This window comes from Prionailurus viverrinus, chromosome B1 (assembly GCF_022837055.1).
Source record: "Prionailurus viverrinus isolate Anna chromosome B1, UM_Priviv_1.0, whole genome shotgun sequence".
NCBI classification, from domain to species: Eukaryota; Metazoa; Chordata; class Mammalia; order Carnivora; family Felidae; genus Prionailurus; species Prionailurus viverrinus.
Window position 1 is genome coordinate 72,146,462 of NC_062564.1, and position 27,245 is coordinate 72,173,706.

Below are 27,245 nucleotides of genomic sequence, written 5' to 3' on the forward strand. Positions count from 1 at the left end.
ATTTAGGGAAGTATTAGAATTTCACAGCTGTTCAGGAAAATCCTCAGATTTCTCAAAATAGCATTTTGCACAAACATTGAAGAATTTTAGATCTGTCATCAATCCCAGATTGCTCCTGGTGGGCTGGCCAAAGCACAGCGTTGTGCTTTAAAAGCCAAAACCTTGAGCCAACATGAATTTGAGGAAAATCCCATCACAGCTTGAACAGAGGTGCTTGTAGAGGAACATTCACATATATGAACCGAATGAATGAGTGAAACTGCCAGCATACCAAAATTAGGGAAGGAACCGGTGTTTCCAGAAGACAATAACAGAATATGTGTTTGATATTCAACTGAGATTCCGATGCCTATTTAAGCAAGCTCATAATTTCAATCGTGGCTAACCTCTAAGATGGCAAATTGCTCACTTATTAATTTATTAATTTTTCAATAATCAACCCTGGCAGCTTTCCATGCTCATTGCAATTTCATTTTACCTCTGTAAACTTATTAGGGAGGTAAAGAATATATAATGTATGTAATCATAATGTAACACCACTGAGAATGAATTGGTAGCCGTGCTATAGATTGACTTGGGTTTCATTCCCCAAGGCTATATATTATCCTTATCAAACATGGCCTATTCAAAGCTCTTGACTCATCCATTAATATGTATATAAGTGTACATATATGTAGTAATGAAAATAAAAAGTAATTTTTTTATGTAGACATAAAAAATAAAGAGGCAAACAATACGCAGAGTGCTGTCCCAATTATGCATTCCTGCATGTCAAAGCACCCCAAACTGATTGGCTGGAAACAATAATATATCTCTCACGGTTCTGCCAATTTTCTGGACTCAGGAAGTCCTTGGGTTGGAGTCAGATGAAGCTGGCGATGGTGTCATCATAATACTCTACCAGGCTGTTTTCCCAGGATAGATCACTCAAAAGACTGACAGTGGTTGTTGGCCCTTTGCTGGGAGTTCAGCTCGCGCTGCTGACAACCTACACGTGACCTCTCCATGTAGCTTGGGCTTCTCATTTCATGCTGCTGGGGTCCTGGAGGGAGCATCCTAAGAGCAACTATTCCAAGACACTCAGGTGCAAACTTAAAGACTTCTTTCAACGTTTATTTATTTTTGGGACAGAGAGAGACAGAGCATGAACGGGTGAGGGGCAGAGAGAGAGGGAGACACAGAATCAGAAACAGGCTCCAGGCTCTGAGCCATCAGCCCAGAGCCCGACACGGGGCTCGAACTCACGGACCGCGAGGTCATGACCTGGCTGAAGTCGGACGCTTAACCGACTGCGCCACCCAGGCGCCCCCAAACTTAAAGACTTCTTATGAACAAGCTTAGGAAGTATCAAAATACCGCCATGTTCTATTGGTCAAATAATCACTAAAGCCAACCCAGATTCAAGGTAAGGCAAATTCCACCTCTTGATGGGAGTGACAAAATCATATTGCACAGGAGCATGTGACATAGATATTAATGCAGTGATTTTTGGAAAAATACGATCTACAATAATGCAAACAGGACACTGGAAGTAAGAAGAGCATAAATTAAGTGGAAATGCTGTCAAACTGGATGTTCCTTACTAGCTATTTTTTTCTTTTTTCTTTTTTTTTTTTTTAATGAAGCTTTCAAATCCTACATATCTCCTGTGGTATTTTAATCAATACAGTAGAGGCTTCAAATAGAAATTTACTACAGTAGCAGCATGAAACTACGTGTTTTATTCTTAATTTAAGAATAAGAAAATGGCAGAATAGAAGAAAAACTTGCTGATATAAGGTCTTATTTTTAGGACAACATATTCAAATAACATGTACACAATTCAAAATTAAAAATGTCTTCCTGTTTTCGTTCATCTCTTTTTGATAAATCATGTTTCTTTCCATTTACTAAATCACCTAAAGGATAATAATACATTCCAAAGTTTATCTACTTTTATCACTAGTCCACAAATCGATGGTTTCACAGGAGATTTAAAGAAAAACAATTCCAAACTATGTAATGTTTAGAAGTGTAATGTTTCTAAAAAGTTTCTTCTGAAAATGCTTCCTCAGTTGGGGCATCTGGGTGGCTCAGTTGGTTAAGCTTCTAACTCTTGATTTTGGTTCAGGTCACGGTCTCACAGTTGCAGGATTGAACCCTGCTTCAAGCCTCCTGTGGGGCTCTGCACTGACAGCATGGTGCCTACCTGGGATTCTCTCACTCCCTCTCTCCTCTGCTTCCCCCCCCCCCCACCTTACACACTGGTGTTCTCTCTCCTCTCTCTCTCTCTCAAAAAAGAAATAATCATTTAAAAATAAATGAAAAACATAAATAAATAAATATTCCCTATACTTACCCATGTAGTAGTTTTAGATGTTTTTTGTTAAGTCTTGAGGTAGATTAAAAATAAGCATGGTGTAAAAGTTTTAAAATTTAATTTGGAGGCACAAAAGATAAGCAGGGTCAGAAATTTGATATTAGTAGAAAAGCCTTTTAAATAAGAGCTGTTCGTTATTTAAACTGTTTAAATTGTTAAATTTAAATCATTAAATTGTTTCAATTGACTAATCAAAGGAAATGATAGAATTTACATCAGAAACATTTTTCTGGAACTAAAAGACAGATAATATCTATTCAGTGTGTTCTTAAATATAATATTTCTATAAAGAAGAAGAATTATCTGAATAAAATAGCTTGAGCCAAATACACACACACACACACACACACACACACACACACACACACACACACTTCAGAATTAACTAATTCTAACATTCAAAGACTCTCTATTACTCTTAAATACAGAGAACTGAGGGTTGATGGGGGTGGGGGAGAGGGGAAAATGGGTGATGGACATTGAGGAGGGCACTTGTTGGGATGAGCACTAAATGTTGTATGTAAGTGATGAATCATGGGAATCTACTCCTGAAGCCAAGAGCACACTGTATACACTGTATGTTAGCCAGCTTGACAATAACCAAACAAAAACAAAAACAAAGACTATTGATTGCTTATTATATGCTGTTCCTGGTACTCAAAACTTTTGAAAATTATTTCAAGAAAAGCAAAAATAGAATATATGTTAAATTCTTAATAATGTGTACAATTGAGAGGCTGAGGACAGACAACTTCCAAGGACATCCTCTTTAGAACCATGATGAATTGTCAGGGCTGCCCAGCCTAAGGCATGGCCAAATGATTTCCCATGTTGTAATTCCAGTAGCTATTATACTGTTGCCTGGGAATTCCAAATGGAGATATTAGGATGATCATTTTATAAGTTTCCATAGATATAAATAATGTAACTTGTATGTTAATTAATAAACACTAATTTGCCCTGTCCACATGCGATGGACATTTCAAACTATAACTCATCTCTAAATAAAATTATAGAGTCTCCTCAAAATGAGTTTTTTTTTATCTTTAATACAAGAATTAATCTTGAGCTCTTATTGCATTCGCTTCCTATTTTTGTGGAAACAAGCAAACCTTCATTCTTCAATCTTCAAAATGGTATTTATTCTTTCCCAGATACAACTGTATCTGTGGAGATACCATCATTAAGAGATTATACATGGTCTCTGGCTCCATGAAGTTTACATTCCAGCCCAACAAACAGGAAATGATAATACAGTCTGAGAAACATGAAAACATGGGAAACAGCAATTGCCCTGAGGCCAGAGATTGGAGAGAGGAGTGGTGTCTTCCTGGACAAGTAGTTTGACCAGCAAGAAAAACAAGATTTATTTAGATGAAAAGTATCAGTAACAGTGCTCCAGACAAAGGGAAGAGCAGGTGCAAAAACTCAGAGGATAGAGACAGAAAGATAAAAACAAAGATTCTAAAGGAAATTCTGTTTGGCTAGGCTGGGGGAAAGGAAGAGGAAGGATGGATAGGGGATGTAAGTAGTTTGAATTGCTTTAAGTACTTTCCACATTTTCCAGTGAGTAACTGAAAAGCATTGAAGGGTTTAAGCAAGAAAATAATATAATGAGAAAGTTTGCATTTCAGAAAAACCAGTAGAGTGGAAAAGAGATTGGAAGAGTCTTGAAGGGAGGCCAGGTAACCCATCCAATCTCTAGAGAATGACAGCTCCCACAGAAGGGTAGAGGAAATGAAAAAAAGTGGTAGAATTCTCAAAATACAGTATTTAAGAAACAGACTCTAAGGATTTGATTACTGATTAAAATCAGGGGGTGAAAAAGACAGAAGAGTTTTTAAACTCCATTTATTTTTTAATGTTTATTTATTATTTTGAGAGACAGAAAACATGCAAGCAAGAGAGAGAATCCCAAGCAGGCCCCTTGCTATCAGCCTGATACAGAGCTCGATCCCATGAACTGTGAAATCATGACCCAAGCCAAAAGCAAGATTCGGACACTCAACCAAATGAGCCACCCAGGTGCCCCTAAACTCTCTTTAAAATGAGACCCAGTTTATCTTTCTCTTTGGTGAAGGATTAAAGTCTACAAAAACGAATGTTTTGTTGATTTATGTAACAAAAAATGTAAATTTTTTATATGTGAATGAAGATCTGAAGACAATTTATGAAAATCAGTGGCTTTATTTCATAGGATCTTAAAAAAATTTATTGAAATCAGTTGCTTTATTTTATAATCACTTACACAGAATAAAAATATTCATTTAAAATTTCTATAGAAATAGGCTAATCATAAGTTAAATACCTACTTTTAAGAAAAGGAGTATTTTAGTACATTCAATTTGCTGTTAAGATATGCAATTTGAAAAAGAGGGAAAAAAAGAATTAGATAAAAAATATATAATATTGGTGAAAACTTCACAATATTCTAACTTTCTAGTTTCTTCATTTTCACACACTGGGAGACAAAATCATGTGCAACTTAAAGACATGTTAACTAAAGCTGCCTACTGATTTGAGGAAAAGGGACCTAGGCTTCTTTGAAATAATACTGTCCAGTGGAAACAAAAAGCAATTATAGCCACTAAAGCAAGCCACAAATACTAGTCACATGTGTAATATTCAATTTTATAGCCTTCATGTTTAAAAAAGAAAAAAGAAACAGGCAAAATTAATGTTCGTGATATATTTTATATAACTTTATATACCCAAAATATTATCATTCTAACATGTAATTTATATGAAATATTTATCAGCTATTTTGTGTTCTTTTAGTAATTCTTTTTGCCTTTGAAATCTCCTGTGTATTTTGCACATACCACATCACATTTCAAATATAGTAGTAGGGGCGCCTGGATGGCCCAGTGGGTTAAGCGTCTGACTTTGACTCAGGTCATGACCTCATGGTTCATGGGTTGAGGTCATGGTATCACTGTTCATGGGTTTGAGCCCTGCCTTGGGCTCTGCGCTGACAGCTCATAGCCTGGAGCCTGCTTCTGATTCTGTGTCTCCTTCTCTGCCTGCCTCTCCCCAGCTCACACCTGTGTGTGTGTCTCTCTCAAAAATGAATAAACATTAAAAAAAAAATCTTCAAATGCATATTAGGCACATGTGGCTAGCGGCTATCCTATTGGATGGTACAGTTCTAGAACCTGGAGAAACGCACCAATAGGCTGCTTGCTCCCTTCCTGGGCCATTACAAATTTAGCAAAAGGTCAATGAATAAAGGTTAAAAAAAAAAAATTGTTAAGATCCTTTGGATAGTTGTTTCCTTATGCAGATGTGGCCACTGAGAACAAAAGTTAAAAGACAGAGGAATCACAAATTGAAACTTTGCTAGTAAGGTGCCAAAAGGCAACAAAAGTATTAAAAAATGGAATTATGTATTCAAAAATCCAAAATCCCAATAAACTTTAAGTATCAAACTTTAATCCATTTAAAATAACTCATTTACATACAGCCTTTTAAAGTTTAATTTAAAAATCTCCTGGCAGCGACTTCATTTGGAAGTGGCAGGTTTTTTTTTTTTTTGACACCAGTAGTTCTGTAAATCCATGGCAGGGGATTGCAAACCAGTTTCCATCTTGATTTAATGCTGTTTTAAGTTTGTAAGAAAAATGTCACTATGTAAACAGCAGACATTTTGATTAAACACGAAAGTTCTTATTTTGGCTGTTAAATCAATAATGCAGCTGGATTGAAAGTAGTTTACATTCCCTCAAAACTGGGCTTTGGTTCAGCTAGTATTGCACTGACATCATTTTCCAGCAAGATCTGGCTGCCTTCAGCAGCTGGTGTAGAAATATCCTTTACAAACAACCACATAATTTTCAACCTTAACACATTTCAAGAAGAGGGTCTTACAAATTCCTGTGCTTAAAATAGGGCAGTCAATCCAAAAATAGTCTCTCATCTAATGTGTAATTTACTGGTAAAAAATTTTAAGGTAATTTAAACAAGAATAGAAGACAAAGGCCTCTGGGGACATTAGTTCTTTCATTTCACCTGAAACCAACTTTGGAAGAGCGTTCCTACTTTCCTTTCTACAGTAGGCTAATTAATATGTAACTGGGAGCAATGCTTCTCACACTTGTTTTGAAAGCTCCTGAAAGTCACGGTGCTTTCTCCTCAACGTTGAGCCCAGGTCGAACTTCACAGATACTGATGTACTATTTAATTATGCTATACAAACTAGGAATGCCTTAAAAGAGAAAATAAGACCACATTATATACATTTAAAACATAAAACCAGGGGCGCCTGGGTGGCTCAGTCAGTTGAGCGGCCGACTTCAGCTCAGGTCATGATCTCACGGTCCCTGAGTTCGAGCCCCGCATCGGGCTCTGTGCTGACAGCTCAGAGCCTGGAGCCTGTTTCAGATTCTGTGTCTCCCTCTCTCTGACCCTCCCCCATTCATGAGCTGTCTCTTCCTGTCTCAAAAATAAATAAATGTTTAAAAAAAAAATTAAAACATAAAACCACAATTACCAGTACATACAAACCATTAAAAAGGAGGCAGTGAAACAGATCACAACAGACCATGTTGAGATTTTCAGAGATCATTAATTTACAACTTGAATATTCAAGATCAGCAATCAAAAGTTAAAGAAAAAATATGAAACAAAAATGCTAAAATGTATTCAAGACTACCCAATAACCATAATTTTATATGAATTAGAAAAAGTCACTATGATTCCATTTTGGTAGGAAGACAACTCTCATCTAGTTGGCTGAGCAACAGTATTCTAAAGCCTCTCCTTAAGAATCCCTAACTCAGAACTTTTAACTACAGGACCTCAAATCGCTTACCTGTAGAAATTCTCTGACATTAGATCCCAGGACACGCAAGATTGTATCATAACCAGATTCTTGACAAAAGACAAAAAACATCTTCCCAAACATTTGGAGGATTTCTCCAGCATTGAGATCTATTTTATAGATTTGAGAGAACAACAATAAAATATATTATAGCTAGAATATTGTTAGTGGGAAGAATGAAAATAGGTGCGTAATGTAAAGTCAAAACATCCTCAATTTTTGTGCAAGTAGACATAGATTACAAGAGAAAATAATGGCCTGAACAATACAATGAAATCTTTGAAGACAACACATTGACAGGTAAGCAGTGTCAATTTGTACTTATATGTAAAATAATCAGTTTCTCAGCTTTCACGAGAAACTACTAAATTAATTTCTAGCTTTTTAAAACAGATATTTAATGTATTAACTTATTTTTTCTGCAAAGTACAGAAGGAAAATCATCAAGAATGCACATGACTTCATTCTGTGGTGAAAAATGGTTTTCTTCAGGTAAATACACATATTTAATAAGTTGGTTGCATATAGTGTCCCCCAATATTCTCTTCTTTCTTAGTGCTCAATTATTAATATTTCCTAAAATCTTCAATTTTTTTTCTATAACATCAATTTTAATTGCTATCTCATTAACACAGGAACACAACAATTTATTTAATCAATCCACTCTTATGGAAAATGCAGACTTTTCTAATTTTGATAATACAAGTAATCCTGAAGTGAAAACATACATAAATCTTAATGCAAATAAACATAATAATTATGAAAAATTCCCAAAGGGTTTGTAGATTTATTTAAGAGACTTTGACTAATGATGCAAAATTATTCTCTACAATGTGTTAATTTACCATCACATGAAAAATGTGTGCAATTTCCCCTTTATCTCTACTTTTGACTACACTAAACATTCAATTTTTTAAAACTTGCCAAATTTGTATGAAAAACTTATTTCAGATTTTTTTCAGTTTTGATTACTAATGAGGCTGAATATTTTTATTATTAACAATTTACTGTACTTTCTTTGTAATTCTTGTATTCTGCAATAGACATTTGCTCTTCTACTCACAGTTGGCAAAGCTAAAAAGCATCTTTTTATTCTACCCAAACTGTAGCCTGGTTGTAAATTAAGCACTGTGTCAATAACTTTGAGATCAACTTTTTTTTTTCCGTGAAGCTCTTTTTAAATTTTGTCTACTTTGTATGAGCTTTCCCTGGCATAGACCTCAGTTTCTTGTTTCCTTTACCAACAGTTAACAGAATCCATGATCGCAAGAGAGATTTGAGGACAGTTTCCGCATACTACCCTTTTGTAATTACTATGTTGTTGACACCAAAACTAAAGTGATTATTACATTAAGTGTAATAATTTTTTTCCTCCCCCAACAGATGGCTTTCTGTGAGGGGGTGCAGAGAGCTTCTCCATTCTCCAAAGAGCTTGTAAAGAAAACTGGGTCTCAGTGTAGCCTGGGCCTTCCCTCCACCATTGTGCAGTGTACAACCTGCATAACTATACAATGGGATGTTGGTTTGTGTATTCCTTTGGGCTTCTTCTACATGTAACTTAGACAAAGAACGAACATCACATTCAACTTACTGAGGACTTTGCTTGCAGCAGCAACCAAATCGTAAGTTTTAGAATCATCATATATTATTCTGACAAGAAACTGTCCTTCTTCATCTAACTGTGCCTCTTTTCTGGAAAACAAAAACAAGAGACGGGAAAAAAGTTGAAATAAAAGAGTAGCTACCACAGTTACAATGATTGCATAAACCATGGTTTTATACCTGAACTAGGATATTTTTGGCAAGTTTGTTGAAATCAATGTCATTTGCCTAAAAGTCTAGTGCTCAAGAAGGGATTATTTCACATTCCCCTCCTCAAATTAAAATGATACATTTAAGCATATTTTAGCAAGACTTACATGTATATAGTAATGCCCAATGCAACACCTGATAGTAAACAGAATCAAGAAATAAGTTTTGGTTTAACAAATGGTTGGCAAACATTTGTTGAGTCCCTATATGTACCAGGCATTGTTCCAGGGATTAGGGATAGAACCTTTAGCAAGTCAAACAAAAATACATGACCTCTTGCAACATATGCATTCTAGGAGGGGAGACAGACAGGAATAAAACTAATACGTAACATATAATGGCAAGTAGTGTGAAGAAAAATAAAGACAGGTCGGGGGGAGGGAGCTTGAGTACAAAAGCCAGGAAGCCTCACTGAGATACTGGCAATTGAGCAGAGTCTGAAGAAGCTTTGGGACTGAGCCACTGAGCAAGGTGGAGCAGGCTAGGCAGGAGCAGTCTGGGTGTCTGAAGATCAGCAGAGCCCAGCGTGCCTGGAACAGAGGTGGGGGGCAGAGTAACTGTAAGAGAATGAGTCAGAGTGGTAACAAGGAGGCCGGGTGGACATTTACTTGAAAGAGATGGATAATTCTGGCCCTTGTGATACGAGCAGTGAGACAAACTGACGTAGGTTAAAGGACTTAATTGTGCTGCTGCATTGAGACCAGACCAGAAGGGTCTAGGACAAAGTGAGGAGACCAGCTAGGAGGCAACTGTCAAAACCCAGGCGAGAAAGGCTGGTAACTTGATTCAGAGTGGAAGCAGTGAATAGAGGAAGTGGTCGAGATGAAATATATTCTGCAGGCATATCCAACATGATCTACGGATGGATTGGATCCAGGGTGTGAGAGAAGGGCAGGGCACACAGATGACACCGAGGTTGTAGCCTGAGAAACTGGAAGGGTGTTGTCACCAACAGGAAACTGGGAAAGGCCAGGCCGTTGGAGGCGGACTGGAGGGGTGTGGGTGAGGGGAGGTAAGATCAAGAGTTACGTTTTAAACACGTTTGAGGTGCCAAGTGGACTGATAAAATCTGCTAACAGATCCTTAGCTTATTACATGCAGTAGCTCAAAATATATAGAGTATTCATTCATTTTTAATAGTTGTCATATATAAATACATTTATTTTGATAGGATTTGGATTATTTTCTCAAACACATGTCCAAAGGAGAAATCTATTATTCACAACATTGCCAGCTGTAGAAGAGAGCTGACAAGTTTGCAGATATCTTTTCCAATGCTAAATTCACAAAAATACGTGGAGCTTGGGTATCAATCTGACTCCCAATCCAATTCCTCTAAATCCCTGTGTGCTGCCAGAAGAATGCAAGACCAACTAGCCACTGTCATCAGGGGAACATGAAACACTGTAGCTCAAATAGCTCCTTTTGAAACGCTGCCAAGGCAGGCCATAGTGCCTTCTCTCTCTCTCTGGAAGCTGCTGTAATCTGTATCACAGCTGCTGTTCATGGTTGGAATACCAGTGTCTGCTCAGGGGAAAAGCTCCAAATGGTGGCATGTCTTAGGTCCAGGTGGGATGTAGCTATTCTTAAAAAGTACCCTGTGTTCTTCATAGTATACTACATGTGTCCTTACAGTTATGCATAACAGTGCATGTAAAAGACAAAACGAAACAAGAGAGCCTGATTTCGGTAGGTATGAAAATCTGACTTTCAGAGCCTGGAATTCACCAGCTGAATAAACGTGGACAAATCACACAAAGCACATGCGTATTAAACCCTCACTTTTTAAAAACAAGAGCAATAATATAACCCAACACCTACACTGTAAGAGACAGTATGCAGAAGTATGTTCTAAGTTGTTGAGGAGTCTGTGTGTATATATATATACACACACATTATAATATTATATATATATATACATACACACATATATATACACATTATTATATATATACACACATACATATATACACACATTATTATACATACATATTATATATATATAATTAATGACAATAGGGCTTCTTATGTCTACATATTCAAAAAATTACACAGCTGTACATAAGATGTGGAAATCTTCCTTTTACTGAACATGCACAGCTATTAAATAAAAGAAGCACATGTTCCAAACCGTTAAGTGTTTTTAATACCAGAAGTCAGTGAAATATCCCCAAATTATGAAGATACAATGTACAACCACTGACTTACCTTTTGATAAATGCTATTATGTGTCTTGCACATTATAATTTTTAATTGTGTAAAAATGTAAAATAAGGAAAGGAAAAACTTTTTAAAAATCCTTCATTATTCCGAGAGAACTACTGCTAATATTATATTAGAGTTGTTCATGTTTCAATACACTTGTATGTATAACACGGACCAGATTAAACTGCTTTAAAATCTCCTTTTTAGACTTAGTATTTGATGGATATCTCTTCATGTCAAAAAATATATTTCTATACTTTGCATAAAATTGCATGTGTAGGCACACCGAAGTTTTAGTATGTATTTAGATTGCTTCTATTTTTTGCAAGTATAAACAATGTTTTGATGCCTACCTTTGTAGCTAATTGATTATATTTCTATGTAAAAATAGAATACATTCCTAGAAACAGAATTGCTGATTTGAAGGATACAGATAGCCTAATTTTTCTCATTTTGCCACTGACATTTTATTACAAAATAGCATTGCTCAACAGATTAGAATTCTGAAGGCTCTGAGGTGACTGGGTGGCTCAGTTGGTTGAGCATCCTACCGGCTCAGGTCATGATCTCACGGTTCATGGGTTCCAGCCCCACGCTGGGCTCTGTGCTAACAGCTCGGAGCCTGGAGCCTGGAGCCTGCTTCCGATTCTGTGTGTGTCTCTCTCTCTGCCCCTTCCCCACTCCTGCTCTGTCTCTCTCTGTCTCTCAAAAAAAAAATAGAAATGTAGAGGCGCCTGGGTGGCTCAGTCGGTTAAGCGTCCCACTTCGGCTCAGGTCATGATCTTGCAGTCCCGTGAGTTCGAGCCCCGCTTTGGTCTCTGTGCTGACAGCTCAGAGTCTGGAGCCTACTTCTGCTTTGGTTTCTGTGTCTCCCTCTCTCTCTCTGCCCCTCCCCAGTTTGCACTCTGTCTCTCTCTCAAAAATAAACATTAAAAAATCTTAAAAAAAAAAAAATGTTTAAAAAAAGAATTTTGAAGCCTCTAACTTAGGGCATTCTAATAAAATATAGATATGTTTTAATTAAATATAATATAATAAAATATAAATTAATTTATGTTTTCACTGTGCCCTCTTCCAATGGGGTAAATCAAATGACGTAAATTTCTGTAATAAACTCACTTTCTCGGAAACACTCACCAATCTATAACAAGAGTTAAATGAATGAAGTATAAGCAGTATACTCAATCTCTCTTCATAAAATAGAAGAATGGCCATTTCCCTAGAAATCCCCTAACCATGAGTCAATGCATTCCTTCTTTCCTTTCTCTTGTTTTAATAAAATAAGCTCCCTTATCTTTTAAGTTTTACTTCCTGAAGTGATCAGACCCACATGCTCCCTGGAGGGAGGCTGAACTATAAATTAAACAGTAGTACATGGAAGGAAATCATCATCTTCTTTGAAAAATGTTACACTAAATTCTAATTAATTATTTAAAATACTTAGAATTCCTTATTTACATTTATTTTAGAAATCTTTTGGAATTTTGGGTGGCCCTTTAATTACTCTCCCCACCCCCAGCCCCAGGAGGAGGTATTTTGCCACAAATATTTGAGCACCTATTACTCCCCAGGCATTTTCTTAGGTACTTTTGATACATCAATGAAGGAAATAAAGATCCCTGCCCTCACAGAGCTTACATTTTAACTGGCAGAAACAATGAGCAATAAACATATCCTCAAATTTTATCATCTATCATGAGGTGATAAATGCTACAAAAGAAAGTAGATTAGGATAAAAGGATAAGAGTAAGGATGTAGGAAGAAGAGGAAGGATGCACTGTTAAATACAGTGATTATGAGGAGTTTCCTTGGAGAAGTTAATTTCCAAGCAAAATTTTAGCAGGTAAAATTGATCTCCATGACCTAATCTTTCCGGACCCATTTTCCTTCCTTCTGGAGCTCATTCTTCATTTTTTTCCTTCTTTGGGGGAAAAGTGAATTGGGGATATCACAGACACTTTAGTGCAAAATGGTTTAATACATTAGACTGAGCAGGAGAATTTACAGTGCAAAAGGAATAATATGCAAAGGAATTAATTTCAGGCAATAGGGTCACTGAAGCTGCTAGAAATGCTTGCTCAGTGTGTCTCCATTCTCAATACTATTTTTCTTCTAACCTCTGGACAAATTTATATTTGTTCAGACTTTATACTGTCAAATGATTTAGCCTCCAGAGGATGCAGAGATGTGACAATAATATATCTCAGAAACATCTTCCAAGATATGTCTGCCACTATTTTTTTGAAGGAAGCTTCAATGGGCTTCCTTCTGACCTTATCTCCTTGGTTTTGGAGATGTTTTTTCACTAGCTACCTACAACCACAGAGGGTAACCAACAAACGTGAGAAAAGCTGGGAAGTAAGAGGATATTCAGATTACATAAACGATTTATACAATTCAAGTAATATGACCTCACCTCATAAATCTCCATTAAGTTTCTAGCTTTTTTCATAAAAGCAAAAGTAAAGGATGCATCAAGTATATAGATATGACATTTAACAATATTTAAGGCTTATTTTCTGGATAGAGTTTCTTTTGTGCCTACATTATCCAAATTCAGCCAAGTACACTACCCAAATTTTCAAGACTCACTTATCTTTCAGAATATATTTTCTGAGCCTTAATTTTGTTTAAACTGCTGCATACACAAAGCAATTATGTAGTTCTCTGTTATTTAAATTATATTTAGTTGAAAAATTATATTTAGTTTACATGCGAAAAAAACACAGGCTTTTCCGGGAAACATAATTTAAAATTTTCTCAAAAACTAAGTATTTTTTTCCCAATAACTTTTAGATCACAGCAACTATCATATAAAACCAGAAGTAAATTGAATTAAAATTTATTCGGTAGTGCTCATCTATCAAAGGGCAACCAACAGAACTATTATCATCATATATCCTAGTTTGTATTATTACATCCTCCTGCTTCCTATTATTTTAAATATTGCTTGGATGACCCCAAAAGAATATAGTCTTCCCCTATTTCCAAATAGTATACCTTGCAGGCATTCGTGTTATCTTTACCTGTATACGCAAGAACTGTGTTTGGATTAAGCATTAAATTTTTCTACTTAGTAGTGTATTACTCAATAAAAGAAGTCAGCTGATAGTAAGACATAGTTAGAGGCTCATTTTTTAAATGGCTTAAATGAGGTTTGATGAAGTTAAAAAAAAAAAAGGTATTTTCTTTGGTTAACAAGTAAACCTAGGTAGAGAGAAGCCCATTTGGCTCCATCTGTATGGTAAGTCATGGTGTTTTCTCACATGGTGTGCAAAAGCACCAGCTAAGCTACTCCCACATGCAATTGCGCTAACCTGGGCCAAGTTCACCTCTGGGGTTTTGGTTTCCTCATCTGTGAAATAGAGGAACAGCAGTACTTACTTGGAGTTGTGTTGGTTGGCAAAGTTAACCTATGTACTGAGCTTAGAATAGTGTTTCCCACCGACTTAATGCCCAATACACCCAGCTAACAGAGGTCTAGCTGTTGAAGATGATGAGGGAGGAGGGCTGAAGGAGGGAGACAAAATGGCAGGTGGAAGACGAGAAGGAAAGAAATGACAACCAAATGTTGGGAATTTTGATTTAGCATCAAAAGAGTCAAACTAAAGGTATACTTAATTTCTTGTTGATTCGATGGTAAGTTTTCTTTCTTTTTTTATTTTTTGTAAAATTTTTAAATGTTTATTTATTTTTGAGAGAGAGGCAGACTTCAAGCAGGGCAGGAGCAGAGAGAGAGGTAGAGAAGGAATCTGAAGCAGGCTCCAGGCTCTAATCTGTCAGCACAGAGCCTGACGCGGGTCTTGAACCCACAAACCGTGAGATCATGACCTGAGCCGAAGTTGTGGGCTTAACCAACTGAGCCACCCAGGCACCCCTAGATGGTAAGTTTTCTTAATTCAAAGAGCTGAAAACAAATAAGTCCTATCTCTTCTCACCTGGAGATGAAATGAGAAATCATCATATTCGATGTATCTGTAGCCACAATAATTGTTTAAAAATTAAGTAGGTGTACATGAAAAATTTTCCCAGTAGTAATTTCCCACTTAATTTTAAAAATGGCTATTTGTTGGAATTTAAATTGATCATTTATTTACACTAATTGCCTTTCCCCAAAAGAATAGTAGGTATTTTTATTATGGTGTTTTGTGGTTTTGGTTTTCACCTTTTGCTTTTTTAATCACTGGGGCTTAACCCACGTGCCTGGAATAGAGCATTGTGCTCAATAAATTTGTACATGTTTTAAAAGAGGTGAGGGGCGCCTAGGTGGTTTGGTCGGTTAAGCATCCGACTTCGGCTCAGGTCATGATCTCACGGTCCGTGAGTTCGAACCCCGCGTCGGGCTCTGTGCTGACAGCTCGGAGCCTGGAGCCCGTTTCAGATTCTGTGTCTCCCTCTCTCTCTGCCCCTCCCCTGTTCATGCTCTGTCTCTCTCTGTCTCAAAAATAAATAAACGTTAAAAAAAATGTTTTTTTTAAATAAATAAAATAAAAGAGGTGAATGGGGTAATTAAACACATTTCCCTCTCATGTTTCTAAACTGCGTACTAAAAATCAAACAATCAAACGTTACTGGCAAAAGTAAACAGTTTGTTTTCAAACTACTATTTAATTTTTAAAGAGTAGGCGCACAATTTGTCAGAAATATCCAGGCAGCATTTTTCATAGCTCCATACTTAAAGAGATATTCCTTTTTAAAAAAAAAAATGTTTATTTATTTTTGAGAAAGAGAGAGAGAACATGTGCGAGCAGGGGAGGGGCAGAGAGACAGCATGTGCGAGCAGGGGAGGGGCAGAGAGAGAGGGAGACAGAGGATCCGAGCGGGCTCTGCTCTGACAGCAGAGTTGAGGAGATATTCCTGAACTGTAAAATGGGAACATACAAAACCTGAATCCGTATTTGGTCACTGAATTCCTGCTGTGAGACACTTTTCAGATAAGTTTAGTATGCCAGAGGGACCTGGCTTTCAGGTACAGAAGTTTCCCAGAGAGGTATGGAAACGGGTATTCTGTGATGGTAGACCCTGAATACAGGCATTTGGAAAATAAAGCCTCAAAATCGGGTCTGGTCTCAGAAGGAAAAGGCCAGCATACATGATACAAGCAAACTGACCAGTGGCAGTTTAAAGGGGTACTGAACCTTTAAAAACCATCATGACAGAACATGCTTAATTAAAAGACGGACCGTAGATGTTGTCTTGACAATGAACCCCAAGGTGGTCTATTTTAGTGCACTGTAAGGACATCATAAATGCTGAATGGTGTCCAACCATTACTAAAATTGAAATCTCCCACTATAACACACAGGTAACTATATATAATATCTAAACAGTTAAAAATTCACATTGTTTTTTTTCTGAGTGGCTGTGAAGTATTAATGACATCTCAATTTTCAATAGTTGATTCCCACTAAGTCTGAATCTCCAGAGAAACTGGTTTGAGGCAGCTACCGCAGGGAGAGACAGACCCTTTAAATGCAGTGACAGCTCTCTGCTTGGAGTCTCTTGCAGTTAGTAAAGGTTCCTCCTGAAGTCAAGGTGTTTGCTCATCCGAGTACTGTAAACAGTAACAGTAAATGCAGTCAAGAGTGACACAGATGGCGGCAAAGTGACATCATTCTTAATATATAATTGCAATTTTTTTCCTTTGTACGAGTTGCCATGAGAGTCTAATGAGAGTCTCATTAGTAACTGCCTGAATTCTGAAGACACATCCACAAACGTCTCACATGAACCCTTTTCAGTAGCTTCATCAGACCCAGGAATTCACTTAGATCCCTCTGTGTGCCCTTCAACATTAACTCACCTTGTAAGCAGAGTCACAGCTCTTTTAAGATAAATAGGTTGCTCAAAATTTCTGAGGCTCTGACTTTCTGCAATAGATGTGCGAGTTGGTGAATAAAACCACCTTTAAGAAAGTCATAGCTTAAATCACCCGTGAAAGTGCTTGAAGAGTCCAGGAAAACAAAACAAAAAATGAGTAGTACTAATACACATGCATCTGGCCAATGACGATGCTAAACTGGCTTCCTTTGGAAAGAAGGTCATAGGTCCTTCTCTTTAGGGAAAAGCACGTAACGTGATTCTTGCAAGCCTACCTGCATTCACGTCCCTGCTCTGATGATTAACAGCTGAGGGATTTGAGACAGCGTTTTAAAGTCTTGAAGACTCATTTATTTCCCTTGTTTATCAAATCAGGACAATGAACAAATCTATTGTCTACAGTGGCTGTAAGGATTAGGGGACACAATGAGTATAAAGCACTTAGGACTGTGACTGAGGAACCAATGGTAAGTGTGCAATATATATGAGCTGTTACATTCACAACTGAACGACCTGATGAGCATTCTCATCTGGTTTTTACATTTAATTTTGGCATTACAAACATTTATCTACAGTTTATAGCACTGACTTTAAACAGCGCCACATCTACCCGACTTTTAGACACTTGCGAAAGGATTCACTCTTGTCCTGAATCCAATCCAGTAACTGTTTTTTGGTATATGAAACTGGTAACCCAACAGCAGTATTTTTAATTGTTTCATTATATCCATGTACACAGGGAAATGACATAGAAGAACTCTGACTCTTCCAAAAGGAGATGCTATAATATACTGCTCTATCTTCTGCCTTGCTGATATGTAAAAAAAAAAAAAAAGTCCATTTCAACAGAGCTTATATTGTGTTAAATGGTGACATAAAAAATTGTGACATAATAAATTCTGGTTACATAAATTCTGACATAATAAATACTGGTTACAGAAAAAAAGTCTGTGAATATGTATGTGTTCTACTCTTTAGAAATTAAAAATGTGAAGGATTATAAATATACATATATACATACACGTACACACATACACAGAGGGAAAGAGAGAGAAGAAAAGGACAACAATCTACCAGGCTCTTCCCTAGGAAATTTTTACAAAGGCTAGAATCTACTAACACAAAACGAACATTAACCAATAGTAGAAATACATGATCATAAACTCTGGTATGTACTATGAAGAAAAATCAGCTTTGGAGGTGAGAGAAGCTTTCCTTTAAGAAGTAACTCTTGTTCTGGGGTGCCTGGGTGGCTCAGTTGGTTGGGCGTCTGAGTTCAGCTCAGGTCATGATCTCGCAGTTCATGAGTTTGAGCCCCGTATCGGGCTCTGTGCTGACGGCTCAGAGTGTGGAGCCCGCTGTGGGTTCTGTGTCTCCCTCTCTCCGCCCCTCCCCACTCATCCTCTTGTCTCTCTCTCAAAAATAAACGTTAAAAAAAAATTAAAAAAGAAATAAAAAAGAGGTAACATTTGTTTTGCCATCTCAAGGCTGAAAGATGTTTCCTTTTATGGGTAGGGGATAGGGAGAGGGAAGATGAGAACTGCTAAGCACAGGTGTTATTCTCACACATAAAATTCAAGGTTTTCAGGAACTGAAAACTGGCCCATTGAGGCTGAGCGCTGAAAGTGGGAGCTGTGGACCGAAAGGTCCCTATGTTTGAGTGATTTGAAAACTGATCACAAAGAATTCCAAGAAGGCAACAATTTAATATTTCAGGATTCAACAATGAATGGCAAGCAGATCAGAACAGGCAATGGACCCATAGCCACAGTGACAAAGAGATACAAAAAATACTGCAGAATATTTGCCTGTGCCTGGAATAGAAAGATCTTGCAGGCGGACATAGATGTCGGTGTGTAAATCCCTTCACATACCTACCAGTGAGCTCTTTTTGGAGGGCTCTCCCAGAACCTGGATCATGTCTGCTGAGCAGACCTCAGTATCTTTTGACATAAAAAAGGTGCTCCGTTTTACTAGACACGAAAACACCATTTTCCCACCATTTCCTCTTTAATGAACAGGGAGGAAAAGAAGCAGATGGAGAAGCTGCAAGTACTCATGTCTTCTGAGTTGTCACCCTCTGAACTGGGCCAGTTGTACAGATTTCCTAAAGTGTGTTTTCCTGTTGATGTGCACACACTATCAGTTCATACCTACTGCTTTCCAACACACTGAAGAGAAGCATGTGTTCAAGTCCCTTATCCTGTGGACAGGAGAGAGAGCCAAAAGGACATCGCTCCTTGCGAACAGCAGCAATGTCTAGCTAACATCTGCCACAACTAGGTCTGGGTGTGCTAGAAGGGAGAATACAGATTTTCTAATGTCGCCTCTGGCTCTGATTTTACCGTGCGAAGCTCCTTCTCTGAGACACCCCATTAAATAATATGTCTCTATGCTTCGTTTTCATTCTCGAAAATTACAGAAAGTATTTGCAAGTATCTCAAGTAAAACAAAAACCTGGCTTGATTTCAGGGGGATACTTCAAATCATCAAAGAAAAACCCCAAGATAAGGCTAGGACCTGGCCTATCACCTGGCTGCTCAGCAGACATGGTCCAGGTTCTGGGAGAGCCCTATGGAAAGAGCTCACTGGCAGGTATGCGAAGGGGTTCACACACGGACATCTACTGCCACCTGCAAGAATAACTTCAAATGCTAGTGAGCTTATCAGCTCATGCACTATGCCTACCTCTATCTTTCGGGGTGACTGGCAGGTCTTTCTACAGAAGGAGGTCTCAATCCTAACAATGATCAAATTTACCCATTTTTACCTGCATATTAATTTGTTTATTTGTACTGAAGAAGCTTCTAGGCATGACAATATGGTTTCCTTTTTATACGTATATTATATTTGCCCCTATTTCTATCTTAAGAGAAACAGTAAACTGACACCAGAAGAGCAGGATTGGAGTCCTGACCTTTCAGCTTCCTACATATAATCCCCCAGGACAGTCATTTCACCTCTGGAAACTCAGCTCAATCATTAAAAACAAGCCTCAGACAACATTGAGCTCACTTATATGTGGGGTCTACAAAGGGCAAACTCAGAGAAACAGAGCAAAGTGGTGGTTCCCAGGATGTGAGGGTGGGGGAAATGGGGAGCTAGTGTGCAAAGGGGAAGACAGTCAGTTGTAAGATTAACAAGTTGATTATAACTAATAACACTGGGTCATATACTTGAATGTTGCTAAGAGAGTAGATCTTAAATGTTCTTACCAGAACAAAGAAAGGGTAACTGTGTGATAGGAGAGAAGTGGTAGCTAATGCTATGGTGGCAATCATTTCACGCTTGATCAATGTGTCTAATCAACACACTGGCACACCTTAAACTTACACAGTGTTATGTATCAATTATATCTCAATAAAGCAGGGAAAAAATGAGCTGGAAAGGGCTTTTCCTATCTCAGCACTCAACTGAAAGTGCATAGAGGAAAGGACTTTGGAAGTTTTAAACAATTTTTATAATATAGAGTACCATTAATAGATAAAAACCTACTTGAACAAGGGTCAGAATGATATAGAAATTTAGTTATATGGCCTCAATGAATATGAAAATCTATTAAAACATGGCAAAACATGGTGCATTCTTTTGTTTGTTCTCATTTATTTTCATAAAATAGATAAGGAGAAACTGCTGCTACTCTTTCAAGCAATGCATAGGGATGAGGGGAGAGGGAACCAGAAAAGTATAATGTAAGTGTGATTCCAAAGTGGGACATGAGCAGAAAACCAGCATAATGAAAGTAACAGTCTTCCCTTGATCTGCAAAATAGAGAGACTGGGACAAGCCTGACACACAGAACCCAACCAGGGTGCTGTTCGCGCGGCACAAAAGAAAGTTCTAAGAACCAGAATGCAAGAAGAATAGAGTCTAAGAGGCACTTCAAATTTAAAGAACTGGTCTCAGTTGCACAGAATGGACAAAAGAGAAAAACAAGTGACAGTGACAGTGAAGTGACTCATCTACACCAATGAGGGAACATTTAGTCTATGTAGACTTCAATGACCTACTATTACTCAAAAGAGAACTTCATTATCTTTCAGGTGAGTTGGGGAAGAGAAGAGTCAAAAAACTCTGGCTCTAGAGTAAAATTAATAATAGCTACCATTTATTAATAAGCAGTTACTTTTCAAAATCTGTGTTAAACATTTTCAGGCAGTTTTCAGCATATTATAACAACAACTGTATACAGTAGGTATAATGTTTTCTTACGCAGGGAGGTTTGGATAGTTGAGACAACGTGGGAAAAGCCACATAAGTAGCTGATAGCAAAAACTTGCTAATATGAACAATAATGACTGATTTGTGACTAGCAAATTCAACTAGATACATTAATTTCAAAACTGGAAGGTCCAAATGTTTCTATGTTTGAGTTACAGGCAGAAAATATCCTGATAACTCTGATAAGAGTTAGTAGTATGATAAGACTTTATTTGAAGCAAAGGAGCACATCTTACTTTTCTACCCTCAGTGCCTGACGGACTACACTATGTTCATTAAAAATAAGCTTAACTAGAGAATGAAAAAAGGAATAAATCAATGAATGAAAAAGTATGCTGCCCTGCTGTAGCTACATCAAATAAAACCATACTAAACATACACAAATTCTTTACTCAAGATGATCAACAGCCTTCTAGAGGAATTTGCTCCAACATGTTATCAACTAACAACGCGATTACATTATTTTCAAATCTCATACCAAAATTTTGATCCAAATATTTATCTCATACCTTTTAGTGAAACAGAGAAGGGATAAGACATGTACCATATAGCACTTGCGAATTTCAAATCTATTTTTTTTTATTTTTTTTCAACGTTTTTTTATTTATTTTTGGGACAGAGAGAGACAGAGCCTGAACGGGGGAGGGGCAGAGAGGGAGACACAGAATCGGAAACAGGCTCCAGGCTCAGAGCCATCAGCCCAGAGCCTGACGCGGGCCTCGAACTCACGGACCGCGAGATCGTGACCTGGCTGAAGTCGGACGCCTAACCGACTGCACCACCCAGGCGCCCCTCCAATCTATTTTTAATTCGTTCCTTGGACCACTCAACTCTAGGCAAAATAATTAGTTGTTAGGTATTTTTTTGGTTTGTTTTTTTATACTTTCAACCATCTTAGATTTTCCAGTGTTTTGAATCCATCCTTATGCTTCAGTGAAGTTAGGTCAATCTAAATTTGCACCCATTAATTTGATGCAATTATCTGTTTCGCCAGGGATGATGGAAGGATAACAGAGATAATTAAATCGAGTGCTTAGGTGCTCTTCTATTATGTATATCCTGACTTTGTTTTCTCTGAAATCATGATTATTTTTTTTTTTCATCACTTTGGAACCATGGCTTCTAGAAAAGACCATCTGAAAATTGAAAAACCAACAAAACAAGATTTGAGGTAGATTCAGAGGTCTCTTTTGCTTTTTCATATGTATTTATGGTCTAGATCAGAGGTTAGTAAATGGGTTAAATCCAGCCCACTGCCCCTTGGATTGTCTGGTCTGAGAGCAAGGAATAATTTTTACATTTTAGATGGTTACATCTTAACACTTATATAGGTACCTACATAATATCCTCATTATTGACTCTTAGCCTACAGCACCTGAATTATTTACTATCTTTATAGTTATATATTATATATTATATATATATATATATATATATATATATTACTACCTTTAAGAGAACATTTGCTGATCCTTAGTCTAGATGATTTTTTTTCTTAAAAAGAGGAACTTAAAGCTTGTGTGAAATGGTTATATGATTGGTAAGAGTGTAAGTGTATATGGAGTTTACAGTGAAGCATTTTTGGCTCCTACCGCTTAAAATTTTCTGTCTGGAATCTGTAACTTAGAGTTTTATTTGTCATTAAATGTTTGGTATTCCTTCTCATGGAGGATATATGGCCATTTCCTACTAAACAAAAAAAAGTGTTATATATAACTTCTATAAACATCAATTTATGTAGTTTCTCAAAAAGACCAAAGAGGAAGATAGAGACGTTTGGTACTTACTGAGACACACACACACAACAAATCACAGATTTAGTTTTTCATAAAAAGTTAAAACAGAAAGTGTCTTGTACCATTGGTTGCAATGATCCTTCCTGGACAAGAGGATGAAGTTGAGAGGAGGCATCAGAATCTCCCAAGGAGCATTTTTAAGTTAAGCTGCTCCAAATTTTCCTCTCCAGCCCCCAGGAAGTGAGATCTCTTTGCTGTGCCAAGCAAATACTCTTCCAGGGAGAGCATAGTAACCCCTCAGAGGTGCTGACTGGGTTGGAAACCAATGAGCTGCTTTAATCCCTCTCAACACAGAAAACTGAACAATCTTCTCTATTCCAGATACTAAATGGTACCCAAGACAATATGGTCTCCAACAAAAGGGATGCTCAGACAAAAAAAAGAATCAAAGTTAACACCTGCACTACAACACTAGTTTAATAGTATTCCTCTTGCAGAGGTACATAATTCTTGATGTAAACATATATATGTATATATATATATACACACACACCCATATGGTTTGTTTCATGTTACCAGGAAAAAAACATTTTGAATGATTTAAGTTATTAACACTTGAATGGGTTAAGAATACTGTTCAGAAATAAAGATAAATTAGTGAGTCAAAGGATACTGATGTGTAATTAAAAATGCATTGTTTTGTAAAGTAGAATGTAACAATATTCTTAGCCTACTTTGACAAAGTTCTCACACCAGTGGAGTTTGAATATTTTTAGATAGTTTGACCTTCTCTGGGGAAAATATGGCCAATCCAAACAAATCACTTGATAATTTAATTTTTGAAAACTGCTGATACATTCCTCTTAAAGTGTAATTTTTCATCTTTGTATTTAGCAGTGATTTAAATTGATAATGGCTAGGACATACACTCTAAATCTGGTTAAAACACATAATGCCTATTTAGCCATGATAGATTTTACTGTGCTCTCAAAATTTTAAACATATTGTCGTAGGATTTTCATCCAGAAATTTGGGGATTTCTATATTATGGGTGGGAAAACCTGTGGGGACATGCATGATGCTTTCATAAATTCACAAAGAAAGGGGCTTAAAAATAACCCTATACTAAGTTACACTGTTTAAAATCTTGCTTTTGATGTCTGCCTTCTCTGTAACTCTACCAGGCAAAATAAAAATTACAAAGGTATTAATAAGGCAGACAGATTCAAATCCCAAAGTAAGCTTTAGTGCCTAAATACTCATTTGATTTAAGCCATAATTTCCAAATCTCCACTTCTCTACTTAATATGTAAATGAGCCCTGTGAGTAACAGAAATGGCTCATGGAACATGAACCCATGCTCAACCATACAAACCCAAGGAAGGGAAAAGTTGCATTCTAGTGCTTAATATTTAACCCTGACCATTTCCATGGAAAGAGGTATTTAAAAGAAATCATTATCATGTGACTGCATAATAAGACCTGTTAGCATTGATTGCTAATGATTGGAATATATTGGGGGGGGGGGGGTGGGGAACATGAAAGCATCACCCACTTGATATAACAAAATGAAATCAGTGAGGTTAGGAAATGAATGTAAGGAATAACAATGTGTTTGTTCTTTTCTGCCCACCCAGGTAATCACTCCCTGTATCTCCATTTCGATGTGACAGATTGGTGTTCCAGAATGAAAACCCACATACAGTATATGGCTTTGCTTTATCTAGTTGGTTGTGCCCATCCATACAAGTTAAGTGCAAATTTCACCAGAATAAGAGAGAAGAAAAAGAGAGAGAATTTTGTTAGATCAAAATGCTTAACATGCCTGCAGAGATGACCCATTGTTCCAACAGGTTTAAAGTTTCAGGTGGCTGTGGTATTTCGGTCCACAGCCCAAGTACTGGGTTCCCCGCGTGAGGATGCTCTCCTGCGAGGCAGCCTTCGCCATAGTAGACACCAAAATTTTGAGAAAATGAAAGAAAAAAAAAAACATTCCAATTTTACTTCATTTCAAATGAATAAATGCACTTGATTCAATTGCTCAAGAAATTGTCTCAAGAGAAGTTGAGTTTTTGCACACTAAAAAGGCTCAGCTGTTTTATGGGTCTGCGAGGTGTGTCAATCATAAAGGAGTCCAGGTTTGCCGTCAGTTCCTAAGGCCTCCGGCTCTTTGAACGTCGCGGAAGCCTTAGTGGTCCCCCGGGCCCCACTCCGCGTGGGAGTCGCCCAGCCTGCAGAGCTCCGGAACCGCCCCGGCGCTGGCAGGGCATTCCCACGCTCAGGCCGGGTCGGGAGGCCGCGGTGACCCCAGGGGCTCCTCCGCCTGGCTTTCGCCCTCGCAGCCCCGCCCCGGCCGCCCCTCCTCTCCGGGTCCCAGCTCCGGAGCGTGGGAGCGCAGCTGCAGCCGGGAGCGGCGGCCGGAGGCATCTCCGAGGATGCGCGCCCACGACCCAGGCAGGAAGCGGAGGACGCAGCGAGGCGCGCGGTGCAGCGCCGGGGCCGCCCCGGGACCCCCGCCGACACTGCTCCCATCCCCCCCGCCCCCGCCGCCCCACACACGCGAGCGAGCGCGCGCGCAGAGCCCGTGCTAGGGGAGCCAGTCACTTACTTGATGTCTTCCCACACCTCCGGGCCGTAATTGCGGATCACCAGCAGCTCCAGCGCGTGATTCACAAATCCGTACTGCGGGGACAGGGGAAACCTGAGCGTCAGGGACCCGCAGTAGGTGGGCAGGGGCTTGCGGGCGAGGCTGCAGTCTCAGCTGCCACGGCTCTGGTTTAACCTTCTGCCCTACCCCGTGGCTCCGCTCGGTTCGGAGTACTCGGTGTTAAAGAGGGGCATCCGAGGCGCGCCACCTCCGCCCCAATAAAGGGCAGATCCTCTCCGTCCCCGGCCGCCCCACCGCCTGGACACCTTCTTACCCCTCCACTCACCTGTCACCAGTCCGAGGCAAGTCGGGCATCCGGGAAAATGTGGCGACGGGGACGCGAACCCGGCACCTCCCCGCCACTGACCTTCAGCCACTCACACTGATGGGGTCAGCCTGAGCCGAGAAGCCCTCGCGCCTCAGCCGCACGTCCCCTTCCCGAGTCTGGGGAGTCGCTGCGCGATGCAGAGTGGCGGACCCTCCCCTAAGAAGCAAAGGCACTCACCGCCCCTGTCGCGACCCCCAGCGTTCCCACTACCACCACCACACCCCCCCCCCCCCCCCGCCCTGGACAGAGGCAAAAAGGCGAGACGGCTCCTGCGACCCACGGTGCGCTTCCCCGGCCCCCGCCCGAGCTCCGGTGGCGCGGCCGGCTCCCTCGGGCAACCAGGCCCGGCGCAGCGCGGTGTGATGTTCCAGCCCGACCCGGCTGGAAGCACTCACCATGGTGTCTGCGACCGGAGCCGAAGAGGCAGCCCCCACGCAGAGGCACGGCCGAAGGGACCCGGGTGGCGGCAGCAGCAGCGACAGCGCAACAGGACCGCGGCGGCAGCATAGAGCTGGAAGCGGCGCAGCCGCCTGGGCCGGCCCTGATTGCCACCTCCTCGCAGCCAATGAGGAGTCGAGCCGCTGGAGGCTGGTCATTGCCTCCCAGTTTTCAACCAATCAGCGACAGAGGAGGGAATTCGGTTGCTCGCAGGGCTGCTGCGCTCCAGTGCCTTCCAACCCCCGCCCTGGTGACAAGGTTTTTTTTATTTGAGGCCATTACAATGACGACGGAGAAGCTCCAGTCTTGCTTCTTGCATGAATTCTGGGTGAGGAAGATTGCAGCTGTTGTGGTCGCACCAAATGTATTCTTACGCAAAGACTTGCCTTCAGGGGTAACAAAAACTAAGGGTGTGTGTGTGTGTGTGTGTGTGTGTGTGTGTGTGTGTTGCAATGGCCAAACCCTAAAAAGGAATACGCGCCCATAGTCAGCACCCTCGTGTTCATCCTTGTTTTGCAGATAAGAATTTCCTTTGTGGCTTGATCCCTCAACAGCTTTTGGCAAACTGAAAGCTAATAGTACTGAGCTTAACACATATTATTTGTAGTTAATGAGACTAGTTGAGTGAGCCAGCTAAAATAATGAGTTCGGTGAGCATAATAATACAGTTTGGTGAACATTGTGTCAAACCCAACTCTGCCCATTACTAAATATCCCTACAAGATTCAGTGTTCTGTGTTTGATCCTGATGGGACACCTGACCCCACCCCATAGACGGTATCCATGACTCCAGGGAGTTTTTAACCGTCCAGAATTGAATTTTCCTCCTCTTTCTGAAAGGTAACAGATGACCTGGAAAA

The 27,245-nt window shown here is 39.2% G+C and overlaps 1 protein-coding gene across 1 annotated transcript in view; it reads right to left on the reverse strand.

Annotated features, from left to right (window-relative positions):
- Window positions 1-26,476, reverse strand: part of GUCY1B1 (guanylate cyclase 1 soluble subunit beta 1) — a 47,514-nt gene extending 21,038 nt beyond the window's left edge. The window contains exons 1-4 of the mRNA XM_047856548.1: window positions 26,343-26,476; window positions 25,581-25,654; window positions 8,770-8,870; window positions 7,170-7,288 (exon numbers count right to left, since the gene is read on the reverse strand). Coding sequence (XP_047712504.1) covers window positions 7,170-7,288; window positions 8,770-8,870; window positions 25,581-25,654; window positions 26,343-26,345 — 297 coding nt within the window. The 5' untranslated portion in view covers window positions 26,346-26,476. The remainder of the gene's footprint in view (window positions 1-7,169; window positions 7,289-8,769; window positions 8,871-25,580; window positions 25,655-26,342) is intronic.
- Between the last annotated feature and the right edge of the window lie 769 nt (window positions 26,477-27,245).